The following is an 18,201-nucleotide window of genomic DNA, read 5'->3' as shown; positions in this document are numbered from 1 at the left end:
CGTAAGACTTTCACTCATCTTCGGAAGACAAATGAAGAACTTTTTGATGAAATTTTGAGATTTCTTTCCCTCCATTGACAGCCTACACAACTACCACTTTGATGCGTTGAAAAAAGTTCATAAAAAGATCATAAAACGAATCCATATGAATTGAGCAGTTTAATCAACTTTTTTCACTGTGCTCCTATATTTCTTTGTGTGCTCCTAAATTTTTTTAATTTAGGAGCACATGTACTCCTTGGGAAAAAAGTTAGCGTAGAGCCCTGCCTGGAGATTGAGGTGGACAAAAACCAACACACACCAACCTGAACCTGGAGATAATAATAATAATAATAATGTCTAGTCTGGTGGCTGATATATATAAATCTACCAACGTCCGTTGCCATGATTTTTGGAATGACTGATCGCGAGAGGAAAAAATTACGTTTTAGTCGCATAACATCGGTTAATGGAAACGCCGTCATTTCGCAATAGTTGTTTATCGATATTTAGAAAAAAAATCGCAAAAGTTTTGCGCGAATCAGTAATGGAAACGCGACAGCGCTTAACATAGACTAACTTCTCAGAGTTATGTTGAGCAACAGTGTTCATTACTAACCATTCAACTCCGGATTGATTCTGGAATCTTCGCTGGGGGAATAAGCATTAAGCACCGGCAACAATCCGTCCTCTAACTAACGCATGCTCATGTTTTGATTCAGATCGTGCTCGAAGAGGAGGGGCTAGTCGTGCCTCCGTTGTCAGTTTGTGAGAGAGAGAGGGAGCAAGCAGCGCGCAGCTCTACAATAAAATAAAATTTTACCCATATTAAATAGTTAAAAAATCTGAATCAATCCGTTGCGGTCAGCGTTGATATTGTGGCGGGCCGCCACAAATTAATGAATGTATGGGAAACCCTGGTAGTGAAACAAGGTTAATTATTTTTAACTTTGAGCTCCACTTTTCAAGGCTCAGCTGACCAGCAATGCGTCGCATGGGTAACGCTGAAGCTTCACTTAATAGAGACAAATGGCATTGATTCAATGCGTGACTCACTGAGTTTTGCTTCCCGCGACCGCGAGTTCCTCGCGCTGTGGATGCTGACCAGCGCTGTCGCTGATGCCATTCGTGGTAAATACCCTTTATTTTAAACGTTAAAAGGATGACAGGACAAATATTTAACTTTCCTTGGACACGGCAACCTTTTCACGAATGACTTGACCTCAAAGACAGACGCAGGTAATCGCACGCACTCAGTCGATCTCTCTCATTCACTGTCTGTTTAGGCTTAAGTGCAAATCCACAAAGCCTCTGTACAAATCACCATGATAAAACCATGATCACCACGTCTTATTATCATTATTAACTTATTTAACATTCAATACACATGCACGAAGTTCAAAACAAGAAGGGTATAACCTTATGAAAAAGAAAACACGCGAATATACGGTTATATAAGGTTACTTGAATTCCTCTGCGGTTGGCTTGTCAGTAGCGCGGTACTGCGATATTGCGGTTATCGCGACAGCCCTAGTACAACTTATCGAAATCCGTATCATGTGACATGGAATCGCTCAATCAGTGTTTCAACCGTGGAAAGACGTCAGTAAAACAGCTTGTAAACAATGTCATGTAACGTCACATTTACCTCAGAAAAACCATGTGACCATAAACTCGTTAGTCAGCTAGAAAAATTAACTCTAGAGAGGAGCATTTTGCTAAATATATGCACCATATTACATATTCATTATAATTTTTAATGTTCTTACATTTTTAATGCATGTTTGAATAAATCTGGCAGGTTTTTATGACAGCCACCATTTAAATGTTTATATTTCATATTACTTTCTTATTATACAAATAAATAAAAGTGTAATTTAACATTTATAGTAGGCTAATTAAGCCTATAGGCTACAACTGACTCCCATATAGTTACAGCATTAGTTAAGAGATTTGTTTTCCTTGAGAAAATTTGCCATGTATTGTACCTGATATCCAAAATAATCAATATTGAATCGAATCGTAATCGAATTGCAAGCTTGTGAATCGAAATCAAATCGAATTGTGAAATTTGTGTCAATACCCAGCCCTACTAGTTACGCGCATTTAATGTTTCCCGCGTGAGGTACTTTGTGTTGTACGCAGCCATGACGCTCACGCGCGCACGAAACTACTACGATGGTACCTCAACATTTGCTGTTAGACACAATAAATGTGTCCCCGAATTAAAGGTGCTCTAAGTGATGTTGGGTGACGTCACTTCTTGTTGAAGTTCGAAGTATTGTCAAACAAAACGAAGGCTAGCTCGACCCTCCCTCCCCCTCCCTTCCGTGCTTCCTGAAACAGGCTTTTTCCGATGTAAATTCGGGACTTTGCGCGTTCCTTTTCCCTCTTCTTTGCTATTTGTTCATCGGAACGCCGTCTCTTTGGTCGAGTGTCGGACATATCAAAATTCAAGAGAATATAATTCTAACGTTTGTCGTTGTCTAGGACATCTCTCCTCTAGCTAACTTCCCTCTTCATGCTTCTCTCTCCTCCCCTCCCCACTTCATGTGCACGCGCACTAACTCCCCATCCCCCACCCCCAAATCATTCTTGTCAGTTATTGGCTGGAACACTGTTTATGTTTCGTGGTCCAGGCTGGGCCAGTTTGTTTTTGTTGGCGTTTGTGGAGCCTGGGCTGTCTACAGAGACCGCGTTTTTTTACAGAGTGTTCAGGGGACAGGCAGCTAGCGGATATTGAGGAGATGTTTGCTGTATGTGACAAAAAATGTTTCGGCCTAAAAAACGCGTGACATCGCTAAGAGCACATTTAAGTCCTTGAATTTGAGGGTATTGGACCTGGAGAGTCCTTGAAATGTCCTTGAATTTGAAGTTCCCTGCTTAGAGTAATGTCCTTTTGTGTCCCCTTGCAGGACTTGCTGCACACTGTGTTCAGGAACGGGAAGATTGTAAAGACGTACACCTTCGATGAGGTCAGAGACAATGCCAAGCTGAAGGAAAGCGAAGTGAAGGATCTGCTGCTCTGAGATCCTCCATCAGTCCTCTCTCTCTCTCTCTCTCTCTCTCTCTCTCTCTCTCTCTCTCACAGACGTGAGGACATGTGCCCACACACTCACCCCACCGTCAGTTCAGTGTACAGAGCTGATCTATGTTTCTGTCTACTGACTCCACTATGCTTCAATGTCTCTTTCTAATGGCGGATGAGAGCAACTCTCATGCTATTTAAGTCATGTAACTGTATTTGACCAAGCGTGCTATTGATCACACGTCTTTACAGGAATGGAGACGTATATGTGTGCGTATACCGCAAGAAGATTTCGCTTTGCTTTGACTGTAGGATTGAAAGGTAATCGTTCAGTGTCTGTTGAATGTGAATGTTGTGTGTAGGGTTTTCACTTTATCAAAGGATTAATCTATTCCTTTATGCAAAGGAGACGGCTGAACTAGAGGGATGCGTTCATTCTCTTTTGTTGGCTTTATGTTTGTCCTTTCCGTTTTCATTTCAATGGTGAAACTCGTAAGAACATGTTTAGCTATGCCCTAAAATCTAAAGAACTCAATGAGAAACTTAATTTTGCATAAAGGAAATGAAGCTTTCATGTTTAAGCACATTTTACCAAAAATTCTCATTATTCTCAGTGTCCAGATTTTTTTTTTTTTTACTATAATTCTCAATAGTGATTTGATTTTCATTAACCATTCTTATTATTAACAGTGAAAATATTAAATGTTGTTACTGTAATGCAGTATTTTTTCATATCACAATTTTATTATTTAAATCAGCATAAATTACCACAATTTATTTTTACTGTAGTTCTCGATAGTGATTCTCATTAATCAATCTCATTATTAACACTGACAATTTTTTATGTTTTTAATGTAATGCAGTATTTTTTTATATCACAATATATTTTTTTTTTATTTAAATCAACATGAATTAAAGGCACCACATACTTCAATGATGTATAAATATTATACATTTTAAATATACTTTTTTTGTTTGTTTTTTCAATCTAAACGGTTGTAAAAGGAGGATTCATTTTCTTTATGCAAAATATAATTTCTTATTTCTCTCTTTAGATATTTTTGGAGTTAAATATAATCTGACAGAATTCAGCCAGATATAATAGACCCTTCACTTTCTACATTTTCCAGATTTTGCCAACATTATTAAATGCTCCATCATAATATACAATGTAAACCTGATATATTTAAGGCGACAAAAACATCTTTTTTGAAATATTCACTACAGCTTTATTTGAAAACACAGGTTTTATTATACAGCAGGAATCATTTTAGAAGAGCTTGGTTTTACTATTTTGTATACTTAATGTTTCAAACTCCAGAATCATTATTTTTTATGACGGGACGTAAATACCGCCAGAGTTACCATAGTAAATATCCATAGTCAGAATAATGTGGCCAAACTGCCTCCTCTCTTGTATATATCGGCGTGTGTTTTTATTTTGAGAGAGCTGGCTTCTTATTAGTGCAAACAGAGATTTGTTATTATTTTTGTCTAATGCCCATTTTGTAACGACAGAAAATTCACTGATCTGTTACGATCTGAAGAAGACTGATGTTCAGTTAGTCTCTGGCAAGTGTGTATGTGTGTGTGTGTGTGTGTGTGTGTGTGTGTGTGTGTGTGTGTACATGTTGGATTGTACACTTGGTTGACAATACCTGCTAATTATAATTTCATTGATGTTTTTATGTATATGTTGGGTCTCCCGTTTTTGTTTCAACCTCTTCACATATTTTAAACTAACATGTCCGATGCCGTTTTGACAGCTTATTGAAAAAACAACAGTCATTTTGTCATTATTTCTTTTCCTTTTTTATGGAATAGTGAACAACAAGATGAAACCATTCCCTTTTATAGCTGCTGTAAGGACAGTAAAGTGTTTCTCGATGCACTAGCCTTCAATCTAGTAATTAAATCACTTCATTTTGATCACAAGTTTAAAACTGTGTTAAGGAACATTAGTGTGAAAGTTTAAATAAAAAGCAATATCATACCAATTCTGCTTTTGACTTGTATTTCTCTTGATGCAGTGGTCATTTTATTTAGAAAATTTATTTACTGGTCATATTTGGTAGCAGCCAATCATTGCGCAAAAGATACAGTGCCAAATTTTCTATATAACAACATCCTTTTGTTATTTTCATGTAAATAATCTATAATAAATATATTTTAAAGAAATATTAAAGTATTATACATATTATGCATACGTGTAATAAATATAAGTTTTAACAATATTTATACGGTACTTGTTTTGTTATGATCCCGATACCGAACTGAAAGAGCTCCAGCCATAAATATACCCATAGAACCACATTCGACCAAGTCCGCCATCTTGGAACGGTCAACATTTCAGGTGCTGTCGTTACTCAGTAAAAATCAAGTTTTCCAAGATGCCATACATTGCACAGCCTCTGGTTGTGAAACCGCCGAGATTTAAATCCCCGAAAAAATATGATAACCTTTCTCAGGTGAAAATGTGTTGGTTTGTGTTTTTATATGCATTAACTCAATATTACATTTTTTTTTAAACTATAGTGGTATTTTAATTGTGTGCCTGCTAACGTCTTTGTCTTGTTATATTGTGTTAGATTAGCACTTGTAATTTCTGTGTGATTGGGTCTACACAACAGCATGTGACATTCGTTGGTAAATCATAATTATGGAAAGTCATAACTGACGCGATATATATGGTCACGGCTTTGACCGTTCCAATATGGCGGACGGCTTACATATAGGGCCCATATAAACAGCCGCTAATGAGGCATCTATCTGTCTGTCTATATGGCTCCACATACATACAGACCTCCACAACTCGCACCCCAAAGAAAGTCATTAAAATGACAAGTTTAACTTATGGGTGAACTGTTCCTTTAAGAGACTTGAGAGTTTATAACGGAGCACAAGGAATGTCGAGAATCCATCTCACAGAATCATATGACTGAAATATTGTTTGCTGGGCTGTTTTACACGCGCATCAAAAAAACCGAGAGAAGAAACTATAATCTGTATTGGATACACACGTCAGATACATATGAATCAAATATATTAAGCTACTATTGTCTGCAAAAAAAAAAAAAGGAAAAAAAAAGCTCTACAAAAATAAATCTGTTTCTCTTAATAATTCATCTGGATTTACTCTCGTTTCCTCGCGGAGGAGGAGCAGCATCATTTACCACAGAACCACGTCGTTACTCTGTCAAACTTAGTTTTTTCCGTATGAAAACTTGAGCCAGAAAAGATTCAAGCCCCTTCCTTTTCTTCCCGGAGGATATATCTGTGTGTCGCTGGGAAAAGATGCAGACTGGATTCAGATTAAACTTGAGCCCTGTTCGAGAGCCTCTGGGGTTCGTTAAAGTCGTGGAATGGGTGAGTAAGAAATGCTTTAACTTCCACACGGAGGGCAAAGGCCTCGCAGAAAGCGCGTTTACACGAATGCATTCGTCCATGCAAATTAACCAGCTTTAATATTTAGCACAGCTACTTTACTTATACTAGTAGATTTAGTACTTAAACATGTTATGCACACGAATGATATAATAGTGAGCAATACCCATGTGGGATGCATTATATAGCCTATCTATACAATTTTAAATCTGGGATTTTTCCCTGCTTGAATCCTGAAAAGACAAGGAAAGGCATGATTATTTATATGGCACATTTCATATGGTAATTCAAAGTGCTTTACACGGAAATGAATTAAAATAATCACAAAAAAAAGAAAAGCAAGGGGAATTAAAAGAGTATAAAGATGATGCATAGATACATTACTCTCCCAGAGAGTATATGTGAGATTTTCCCATGTTGGAAAAGAAGTGGGAGTATGGATTATGTCTATAGCATGCTCAAGTGCATACTAAGAAATGATAAAAGAAGTATGCATATTTTAGTATGCTTATAATATATTATGCTTGTTTTACTGTGAGATTTTTCCCATGTTGGAAAAGAAGTGGGATAGTATGGATTATGTTTCGTCTATAGCATGCTCAAGTGCATACTAAGAAATTATTAAAGAAGTATGCATATTTTAGTATGTTTATAATATGTTATGCTTGTTTTACTGTGAGATTTTTCCCATGTTGGAAAAGAAGTGGGATAGTATGGATTATGTCTATAGCATGCTCAAGTGCATACTAAGAAATGATAAAAGAAGTATGCATATTTTATAATATAGCTGATTCAAAATAGAAGCATTTCCACTTTTCTTGGGACTCCACTGCATATATTTTTCCCTATTAAACACACATTCCCTACACCAGCAACTCAGCACGTCTTGAGTTTTCCTTAGCCACCTTCTTACATGAAGTTCCTCCCTCCTTTATTTCCTCAGAGGAATTTGATATTGGCAGTGGAAGTGGAGTTACTGACTCAGCTGTTGCTGTCTGCAGAGCACAGATCTCAAAGAGCGACTGGTTTCCTCCGTTTTTTGTTAGGATTGCATCTTGAGATTGAGCTGGCAAACAGGATGTTTCATGCAGAGAAGAGACAAACATCTGGTGTTGGGAAAATGAGCTTGACTTTGGCCAGGAACAGCAGGTCTTCATTTATAGCTTAGCAGGGGTTAAACACAAACCGGCAGGGAATCAGAGGTTAAATCTTGAGCACAAAATCAGATTAGGATGTCAGATGATTCATGGGCGGAGATGCGGGTTTATTTCATGGCAGTGCATGCTTTAGGTTTGTGCATTTAGGAAAGTGACTCCTGTAATGTTGTGTGTTTCTGCAGCTCACTGCTGTGCTTGCGTTCGGGACGTGTGGAGGATACACTGGCAGAAACCAGCTCTCCATCTTCTGTGACGGAGGAGACAACCAAACACTCACTGCCACTTTCACATACCCGTTCAGGTGTGGCCCGAGTCATGGAGACTCTTCCCGCGGTTGTTACTATAGCGACTAACACTGTCAGAACCTTTTAAATAAGTGTTGTCTTAGCAACTAACGGAAACTAAAACTGAAATGGCAATAAACTGTCAAATTAATTAATCGCATCTAACACAAAAGTTTGTAAATGTATATTTGCATGTGTGTGTGTGCATACACAAATTTCTATGTTAGATGCGATTAATCGCGATTAATCAATTTGATTCATTGTATATATATATATATATTTTTATATATATATATATATTTTATATATATATATATATATATATATATATATATATATATATATATATATAGCATAACCAAAATGACACAATTATTACAAATTTAACTAAAATTTAAATTAAGTTACGACATTGGCGACTAATATAAACTCATTTCAGGGTTATTATTTTTTTACTATTACAATATTTTTGATTCGAAATAAGCTAAAATAAAATACAAATATTATATGCAAAAAAAAAAAAAAACCTTTAACTATATGAAACTTAGAAATGTTTGGCAACTAACTATAACTAAACAAACTAAAACTGAAATAAAAATAATATAGATAGATAGATAGATTAATAATAATGACAGAAACACAACAAAAATTTGACCCAACTAATATAAACTCTTTCCAGGGTTATTATTATTAACTAAAAAAAAAAAAAAAAAAAAAAAAAAAAAAAAAAGGGTTAATTTAAATAAAGGTGAAATAAAATATAAATATTAGATACATTTTTTTTTTTTTTTATTAGGTGTGTTATCTTGGCAACTAACTGAAACTAAACTAAAACTGAAATAAAAAATAAACCTAAAAGGCAATACATTTTTTTTTTTATTATTCATAAGCATAACACAATTACAAAAAATTCAGCTAATTTCAGCAAATTAAGTTACGGCAATGACACACTCATTCAGGTTTGGCCCGACTTATATAAACTCTTCCCCGGGTATTACTATTATTAACTAAAACTATAATAAAGAAAAAAAAGTTTTTAACGTATTTAAACAAAACAAAAAAGTGAATTTAAATCAAACTCAAATAAAATACAAATTTTAGTTAAAAAAAAAAAGTATTTAACTAAACAAAAATGAGAAATTAGAATTAAACAAAAACTGAAATAAAATACACCCAAACACTAATAAAAATGAGAAAACCACAGTTAAATAAGAGCTATTTTAAAGCTATAATAATCGCTCCTCACATGTTGCTGTGTTCTCGGTGTTGTTCACCGGTGTAGGATGAGCCAGGAGCGGCTGGTGGAGAACAACACCACTCTCTGCAACCGCAGCGTCGCCGAGACTCATCTGGTGGGAGACGCCTCGTCCTCGGTGGAGTTCTTCGTGGCCGTGGCCGTCCTGGCGTTCCTCTACTCGATGGTGGCTCTGCTGGTGTACCTGGGATACATGCATGTGTACCGAGACTCAGACTTCGGCCCTATGTTGGTGAGTACTAGAGCTTGAAGTGTACAGTCAAGTCAGCTTCATTTATACAGCGCTTTTAACAACATGGACTGTTTCAAAGCAGCTTTACAGTGATAATAGGACATTACAGTAGCCTAACAGAGATTTGTTTTGGCTTTACAGCAGCTCTAGGATAAAGTTATTGTCCAGCTAAAGTTAGTTTTCATTGATTCACTTCCGTTGCAACGATCATTATTAACTTAGGGACCGTTTTCATAGTGCACAACATGTATTTTTGGTAACACTTTACAATAAGGTTCATTAGTTAATGTATTAACTAGCATGAACTAACAATGAGCAATACATTTGTTACAATATTTATTAATCTTTGTTAAAGGGATACTCCACTTTTGCTCATTTTATAACTCCCCCAGAGTTAAACAGTCGAGTCTTACCAGTTTGGAATCCATTCAGCCGATCTCCGGGTCTGGCGGTACCACTTTTAGCATAGCTTAGCATAGATCATTGAATCGGACAGGACCATTAGCATCTCTCTCAAAAAAATGACCAAAGAGTTTCGATATTTTTCCTATTTAAAACTTGACTCTTCTGTAGTTACATCGTGTACTAAGACCGACGGAAAATGTAAAGTTGTGATTTTCTAGGCTGATATGGCTAGGAACTATACTCTCATTCCTGCGTAATAATCAAGAAACTTTGCTGCCGTACCATGAGTCCAGCAGGCGTAATGATATGATGCAGCGCCTGAAAATAGGTCTAATAGGTTAGACAAACTTAGTCCCGCTCACGTTGTAAGTTACCGAGCTGGGGACTATTTTCAGGCGCTGCGTCATTGGTCTTTGGTCATTTTTTTGAGAGAGATGCTAATGGTCCTGTCCGATTCAATGATCTATGCTAAGCTATGCTAAAAGTGGTACCGCCAGACCCGGAGATCGGCTGAATGGATTCGAAAACGGTAAGACTCGACTGTTTAACTCTGGGGGAGCTGTAAAATGAGCCTATTTCCAAAAAAAGTGGAGTATCCCTTTAATGTTAGTTAATAAAAATACAGTCGTTGTTCATGTTAGTTCACAGTGCATTAGCTAATGTTAACAAATACAATCTTTGATTTTATAACGTATTAGTAAATGTTGAAATTAATATTAACTGAGATTAATTATAATAATATTATCAGATAATATTATCAGATTAATAAATGCTGAAGTAGTATTAGAACCTTATTGGAAAGTGTTACCATGTTTTTTATAACCCTGATTTATGCAGGGATAGTTTTAGATCATTTTCCTTGTGTTTGTCTGCTAGGATTTTGTGTTAACCGCGGCGTTTGCGTTCCTGTGGCTGGTGTGCTCGTCGGCGTGGGCTCGAGGCCTGCAGACGGTGAAGGACGCCACCGGGACGGCCGGCATTGACTCGACTCTGGCGCTCTGTAGGGACGCCGGTGTCCGATGTGAAGTCACGGAGTTTGCCAGCATGCGCTTGCTCAATATATCTGTGGTAAGACACAAAACACACTGAACAATCAGCAATACGTCTCGGTCTTACGTTTTAAAGCCACACCCGCTTTCACAAAACATCGGCTTATGGTTGACATGAAGTCTTTTCTTCCGCATATTGTGTATGTGGAGCCATATAGATGGACAGATAGATGCCTCATTAGCGGCTGTTTATATGTAAGCCGTCGGCCATATTGGAACAGTCAAAGCCATGACCTTATATATCGCGACTTTTCGTAATTATGATTCACCAACGAATGTCACATGGTGTTGTGTAGACCCAAACATTACAAGTGCTAAACTAACATGATATAACGAGACAAAGACGTTAGCAGACATGACATTAAAATGCCACCATAGTTTAAAAAAATTGTAATATTGAGTTAATACATATAAAAACACAAACCAACTCATTCTCACCTCGGTATATCCGGATGAAACCGGTTCTGGAACAAGAACACATGTGGCTTGATTTTGTGTGTGAGGAATTGATTGAATGGTTGTGGTTTGCTATTGGCTGATGTCATGCGAGTGACAGGTTGAGCCCCGCCCTCGTCATCAGAGAAGAGATGATGTCACTGCAAGAGGGAGGGGAAGTTATTCTGATTCAAGATTACGAGGAACATGAATAAAAAAAAATAAAAAAATGATGTGCTTGGATATATAATTTATTATAAATGTTGCAATATTCCATAAAAAAATTTAAATGGTCAGTTTTGATTTCATGGTGACTTTAAGATTCAATGTTGGGTAAACCTCTATATCATTACCAACAAATATTATTTTTGCATTGCTATTTGCCCTAATAGTAAAAGAAGAAAAGAAAAAAAAATCCACTATAGCACTATATAGTTTCCAAAAGAGGGGAAAATTACATTCATCAAAAGAGAGAAAGATTAAATCAAATTATCAGTCACTCCTTCAGTATTAACCAGTTTTCTGTAATTTAAAGGCATTACATTAATAAATGTAAATAAAATTAAATAGTACATTAATAAAAATAAAAAAACGATGTTAATAACTCATTACATATCTTTGGTATAATCATATTAAATATGAATAATAAACCAATTTGATTATTGTTTTATTATTGTTAATATTGTTAAATTAAATTATTAATAATAATCATATTAAATATGAATAATAAACCAATTTGATACTTTTATTATTGTTATTATTGTTAATATTGTTAAATTAAATTATTTATAATAATCATATTAAATATGAATAATAAACCGATTTGATTATTGTTTTATTATTGTTAATATTGTTAAATTATTAATAATAATCATATTAAATATGAATAATAAACCGATTTGATTATTGTTTTATTATTGTTAATATTGTTAAATTAAATTATTAATAATAATCATATTAAATATGAATAATAAACCGATTTGATTATTGTTTTATTATTGTTAATAGTGTTAAATTAAATGAATAATAATCATATTAAATATGAATAATAAGCCATATTTGATTATTGTTTTATTATTGTTAATATTGTTAAATTAAATAATTAATAATCATATTAAATATGAATAATAAACCAATTTGATTATTGTTAATATTGTTAAATTAAATTATTAATAATAATCATATTAAATATGAATATTAAACAGCATTTTCAATGCATTTAACGTCCTAAATGTTGCATATGCCAGAATATGAATGTAGCATGTGACTTTATTCATTGGGATGTAATTGTGCACGATCAGCATGCTTTTTAAAGTATGCATGTTGTAAACGCCCTGACTGCACTCTTCATTCTCAGGTGTTTGGATACTTGAATCTCCTCATATGGGTTGGGAACGCCTGGTTTGTGTATAAGGAGACGCGCTGGCACTCGCAGAAGGTCAACGCTCAACAAGCTGCGGGACGGGGTCCGGCCACGGCACACACCTGAACCCCCGACACAACACCACCAATCACACTTTAGCCTTTATGAAGAATACGCTTACACTTTATTTGGTAACACTTTATTTTACACGGTCCTTGTTACATATGTTACATGCACTTATCGTAGTAATAACAGTAAATTATGCATAATTACATGCAATTAGCCCTCAACCTAACCCTATAGTAAGTACATGTAGCTAATTAATATGTGTAACCCTTTATTTTAGTGTGTTATTGTTACAGTGCAATTATATATTTAAGTACTGAGTAATATTAACTACATGTACTTACTATAGGGTTTGGTTGAGGGTTAATTGCATGTAATTATGCATAATTTACGGTTATTACTACGATAAGTGCATGCATTGTGTGTAACAAGGACACATAAAAAAAAATGTGTTACCAAAACAAAACAATTTGTAAGAATGTTTCATGTTAAATTGCATATTGTATTCATGTGATTTTTCTCTCTCCTCCTTTTACGTTTTATATCTTTCACCTTTTGATTTCTTGTGTACTTGAAGAACGTGTCAATTGTTTTATTCCTTCGTAATACCTTTATATATAGTGCTTTTTTGAACTTTTAATGGCAATGCAATGTCTTGAATGCACTACGACATTTTGCTTTTACGATGTTTCGCTGTTTCTTCAACCTTTGCCTTCATGTTCAAGTGTTAAGACGCCTTTACACCGCGTCATTCCTGTGTATTTTTTGCATTTGAAAATTGTAGTTTCATGTTTATTTTGCCTTTATATTGTTATCTATGCATTTTATGCAGTATTACGCATTTCTAATGGTGCTGGAGTTCCTTCCTAAAGCCTTTTACTTTGCATTCTTGTTCATGCTTTTGTTTCTTTTCTCTGTTTTTTTGATGAATAAAGTTGACTGTGAAGTGCACTTGGTAGTGTTTGAATCCCTGATATCTCATGTTTCTGTGCTTCTGGGGAGAAAGGGTGATTTCTTACCCAAATAAATCTGGGTTACTTTCCTTCTGGTATAATAGCGCTTTTGTTTGCTTGCTCATCCTGTGACTTCCCTGATCAACATTTGTCAAAAGAACAAGCAAAACATTCTCCGGAGCGAATGCCTCAATAAGGTCGTTCACAGTCGTGAATTGTTTTCGAGTGTCAAAAAGAGACTGTAATGTCCTACAGGTGTTCTGACCCCTGACTGTCCGCGTTTGGCTTGTTTATCTCACATAGGCTATTCATATCTCAGTGAGATGAGTGTTTGTTTTGTGCTGTGGTTGATTTGATTTGATTTTTTGGTAACACTTTATTTTACAGTGTCCTTGTTACATATGTTACATGTACTTACCGTAGTAATAACAGTAAATTATGCATAATTACATGCAACTAACCCTCAACCAAATCCTAATCCTACTCTAACCCTATAGTAAGTACATGTAGTTGCTTAATATTACTGAGTACTTAAATATATAATTACACTGTAATAATGACACCTTAAAATAAAGTGTAACCGATTTTTTTTATTTGATTTTTTTTTTATGTAAATACAATAAAAACTTTTTTTTTTTAACATAAACAACAAAATAAAACTCCATACTTTCCAGTACTTATAAATAAACCTCTATTTACATGTACAAAAAGGAGTAGGAAGAAGTAAAACGTATGTACTCCTACCCCTTTATAGCCCTACTACTATATTTAAGGCAATAAATCTATAATCAATGAAAATATATATTCAAAAGTTCTATTCACATGCATATATTACACCTACACAGCAATATTTATACACATACTTTAAATTATTCAATATAAGCTCAGGTTATTGTTAGCACTGTATTTCTTAATCCTGTGCATTTAGTACAGTACTTAAAAAAATTTAAAATAACTATAACTGTACTATATCCTCCTGAGACCCAGAAAAAAAAGTATTTTGAATTTATTTATTTTTCCATGTCATCACATTTTTTAGAGCAACATAAATTAAAGGTAAAACATTTTTTTGAAAAATAATATTTTATTCATATGTTATGCTATGTCCTCTGTAGTGGACGCCAGGACTCAGTTGTTTAAAAATGATATGTATAGGCAAAAACAATGGGATTTTTTTAACCAAAATGTGTATAAAGATGATTCTCAACTATGTAATAAAAGATATAACGGAATGAATTGATACGCCATTTTACTCTACGCAATATGTGGGTAAAATGGCCATAAATGAATATTCCCATTCAATGCAATGTATCTATACACTGTCTAATTTGCATATGTGTTCTTGGAGCAAAGAAGTGTAATAATTGGCAACATTTAAATCATAATATATCATATTTCATAGGAATATTGATGTATAATTTATTTCCATATACACTTGTCTTCCAAAATGCCTGATAAACATGATTTAAGTCCTGATGTCTTTTACAGTGGACATGTATGAAATCAATGCCATATAATTTTTTGATTTGAAACCCCATAACGCTTTCCTGAGATGTTGGATTATGCAATACAACTTGAAAAGTGGTCAGATTTAAATTATAATTACAATATATGATCATATTTCCATAAGAGTGCTATATTTGATCTCTAAATGAATGTCAGACATTTTTAAAGACCCAGGAGAAGTTGTTTTCATGGTGAAACCTCCAAACATTTGGTGTCTCTGGAAAGCCCTCAATGTGCTCTTCACAGGACACCCAGATTGTGACACGTGACATGTGTGGGGTCAGAGAAATTCACTCAATCTACAGTGGCCAAAAGTCTATTCCTGGGTCCCAGGAGGGATACATGTTTTGATGGACTGTACACGTTCAACCTTTCACCTTTCCGAGCCGAACGCACCCGAACACTGTCCGAACGCTGACGAGGGTGACGTCACATGTTTCTCTCGCTCGCTCGCCTCTCTCAGTCTGTGAAGGAAGAAGGAAGAGCAATGGCGACGCTGTACCGCCGCGCGCTCACACTGCACACAGGAGCCACAACACACACTGTAAGTCACATTACTGCCCTCACACACTTGTTCGACTGCAGTACGACGCTTGAGGAGGTCGGGGTCGAGAACGGGAGATCGTGCGTGCGCGTTCGCGCGTGTCCTCTCGTGCATCTGCGCCGCTGCATAAACAACACGCCGTAAACACGCATGCATTCATATGCGCATATGGCATGAGTGATTGACAGGTGTCAGGCACTTCTGTACTTTACACGCGAATGCATGGGTGTTAGTGGCTCATGAGACGGAGTGTGTATAAGTTTAGACACTGTGTCTCTCTGCGTGTGCGTGCGTGCGTTTGTGTGCGTGTGTGTGTGTTGCATTATTGGATCAAGACAGCCATCTAGCTACCAGTATTTGTAACTGTGCATGTTAGGTAACTGTTTGGTTACAGTCTAATGCATGCATGCATGCAGAGATATTGATTTTATTGATTTATTTTTATATTTTCAGATCTTTACTCTGATTCTGCTGGGAAGAAGCTCTTGAAGGGCGCAGAGGTGATCAAACTCAGTAAAGCAGGTGTGTGTGTGTGTGTGTGTGTGTGTGTGTGTGTGTGTCTGACATGTTGGTTTCTTCTTGTGTCATCATGTTATTCTCGCCGTTTGCACCTACAATAACTTTTCAATAATGTCTCAGTACCATCATTTCATCAGTTGATACAGCTTGCTAACACAAATGTATTATTATTTCATGCTATCAGTGAAATATTAAAACAACTTCAAGTATGTTTTATTTAAGAAAGCTTTTTTGTAACCGCTTTCTTTAAAGAGCACTTTATTCATAATTAAAATTTTATTTCAATAAAATAGACCAATATAATAGTTTTTATTTTATTTGAATGTAAAATAGCCAACACTTCTGTTCTAAAATAAAAATTACTACTATTATTTTTTATTTTAGCACCAACTTGGTACAGAAACACTGGATATTTTGATATAGTTTTGAGTAACACTTTTTTTAAAAAGCCATAAACAAACTTAGTAGCTGAACAGATCTACATTCAGATATTTAGGAGGAGATAGTGATGCATTATGCATTCTGTTCAGAACTATTCACACTATTCAGTAACAACACACTAGTAACTTAACCATAATCTATCATTTGAAGTCGACATGAAACTGAAGTTGCGCTAGTCTTTTCTTAAACCGCTTCTCAAACAAGAACAAATGTGGGCGGGGCTTAATTTGTCTGTGGGGAATTGATTGGATGGTTGTGGTTTGCTATTGGCTGATCTCATGTGAGTGACAGGTTGAGCCCCGCCCTCTGGTTGAGATGATGTCACTGCAAGAGGAGGGGAAGTTATTCTGATTCAAGATTACGGAGAACATGAACTAAAATAAAAAATGAGCTCTGATAAATCATTTAAAATACACAGCATGCTTGCTGTACTCACCGCACACTTTTTTGTAACAATACACTAATCTGAACGTAATCTGTCATTTAAGTGTCTGACCGCGACACACAGCTGCCATTAATGCAGTTCAGATGTTTCTCTCGTTTATAGAAAAGGTGTGTACTAGTGTAAGCGCGTAATGAGTCAGCATGGATGGTGGCTGATCATGAGCTTGACTAAATACAGCTCTGAACATGATACCCAACTGGCCTCTAGTCCGTCCTGCTTTAAAACACAAGCTGAGCGACATGAAACTGTGGTTTAAAGTACATTTCAATGTGCACTACTAACTAACTCAACCAGGCCCCGCCCCTTTATTCTGCGTATTAATTATTTAAATGAGGAATATTGTGACGTGTTCGTTCCCGGAAGAAACTCAAGACTAAGAAACAGACACTGATATAGAGAATAACTCTCTTTTTCATGCTCAAACCGCAACATTACACACTAAAGAAAGATGAAAATGTATATCAAAAATAAATAAGAAGCATAAATGGACTCCTTTAACTTATGATTTCCATCTCAAACTGTCTTTTTAGGTGAGTTGTACATGCTATCATGTCAGCTCTGATCCTCATTGGTTAATAATTTAGTGGGTCAGATGTGGAAAAAAATTCACATGCTCCCAAAATAATTTAATATCGCTTACGGCTGAAAAATGATTATTCCGTTAATTTCCGAGAGTGATCGGCACTAAGCTGCGGTGAGCAGCACTTCTCATGTTCGCTTTGAGAGGAAAAGATGATCATGTTTGTTTGTTACACCACATGACCATTTAAAATACACTAGTAAAGAAAAAGTTTCCAGTCAAACTTTTAATAAACTACAGCAGATTTGATATTCAGTGGTTTTAAAAGTTGTCTCTCTCTCTCTCTAGATATGCTCGTGTATGATCACGTCTCAACCCATGAGGATTTCACACCCGTCGTTTGCCATGTCTGCAACACAGTCGTTAAGCCTCAGGACGTCCTGACTCATTACGGTAAGTGTGTGTCGGCCACAACACGAGCCGCTGACACTCGTCGTCTCCACTGTGATGATACGGGTTCATGAGGAGAGCTTTAATGCTGTCATTTCCTTGACGTAAGCGCAGGGAAGTGTGTGTTTAAAGTTTTTCTGGGATTGATCCGTCATCAGCTGTTTTGGGTTCATTGTGCAGTTCATT

At 35.8% G+C, this 18,201-nt stretch overlaps 2 protein-coding genes and 1 long non-coding RNA gene across 3 annotated transcripts in view; all 3 read left to right on the top strand.

The window, feature by feature from the left end:
• nampt1 (nicotinamide phosphoribosyltransferase 1) overlaps positions 1–5,004 on the top strand; it is a 34,503-nt gene extending 29,499 nt beyond the window's left edge. Inside the window, exon 11 of the mRNA XM_082166812.1 lies at positions 2,895–5,004. Coding sequence (XP_082022938.1) covers positions 2,895–3,008 — 114 coding nt within the window. The 3' untranslated portion in view covers positions 3,009–5,004. The remainder of the gene's footprint in view (positions 1–2,894) is intronic.
• A 920-nt stretch (positions 5,005–5,924) lies between these two features.
• On the top strand, positions 5,925–12,855 carry sypl1 (synaptophysin-like 1). Its single transcript, XM_082166845.1, has 5 exons — positions 5,925–6,373; positions 7,731–7,849; positions 9,115–9,319; positions 10,601–10,792; positions 12,566–12,855. The coding sequence occupies exons 1-5, from the start codon at positions 6,302–6,304 to the stop codon at positions 12,695–12,697; spliced, it is 720 nt and encodes a 239-aa protein (XP_082022971.1). The 5' UTR covers positions 5,925–6,301; the 3' UTR covers positions 12,698–12,855.
• Positions 12,856–15,059: 2,204 nt separating this feature from the next.
• The window catches only part of LOC309498099, a 3,417-nt gene continuing 275 nt past the window's right edge, over positions 15,060–18,201 (top strand). The window contains exons 1-3 of the long non-coding RNA XR_014205852.1: positions 15,060–15,640; positions 16,094–16,162; positions 17,914–18,201. The exon at positions 17,914–18,201 is cut by the window's right edge and continues 275 nt beyond it. This is a non-coding gene — a long non-coding RNA (uncharacterized lncRNA). The remainder of the gene's footprint in view (positions 15,641–16,093; positions 16,163–17,913) is intronic.

Source organism: Leuciscus leuciscus (assembly GCF_965113295.1).
Source record: "Leuciscus leuciscus genome assembly, chromosome: 4".
NCBI lineage: Eukaryota > Metazoa > Chordata > Actinopteri > Cypriniformes > Leuciscidae > Leuciscus > Leuciscus leuciscus.
Note: the sequence above shows the minus strand (reverse complement) of the source record. Positions and strands in the feature narration are given on the sequence as shown.

Coding starts and splice junctions, on each gene's coding strand:
- sypl1 (XM_082166845.1), top strand. CDS start 6,302: ATGCAGACTGGATTCAGATTAAACTTGAGCCCTGTTCGAGAGCCTCTG. Junction 6,374..7,730: donor TCGTTAAAGTCGTGGAATGG/GTGAGTAAGAAA, acceptor GTGTTTCTGCAG/CTCACTGCTGTGCTTGCGTT. Junction 7,850..9,114: donor ACTTTCACATACCCGTTCAG/GTGTGGCCCGAG, acceptor TCACCGGTGTAG/GATGAGCCAGGAGCGGCTGG.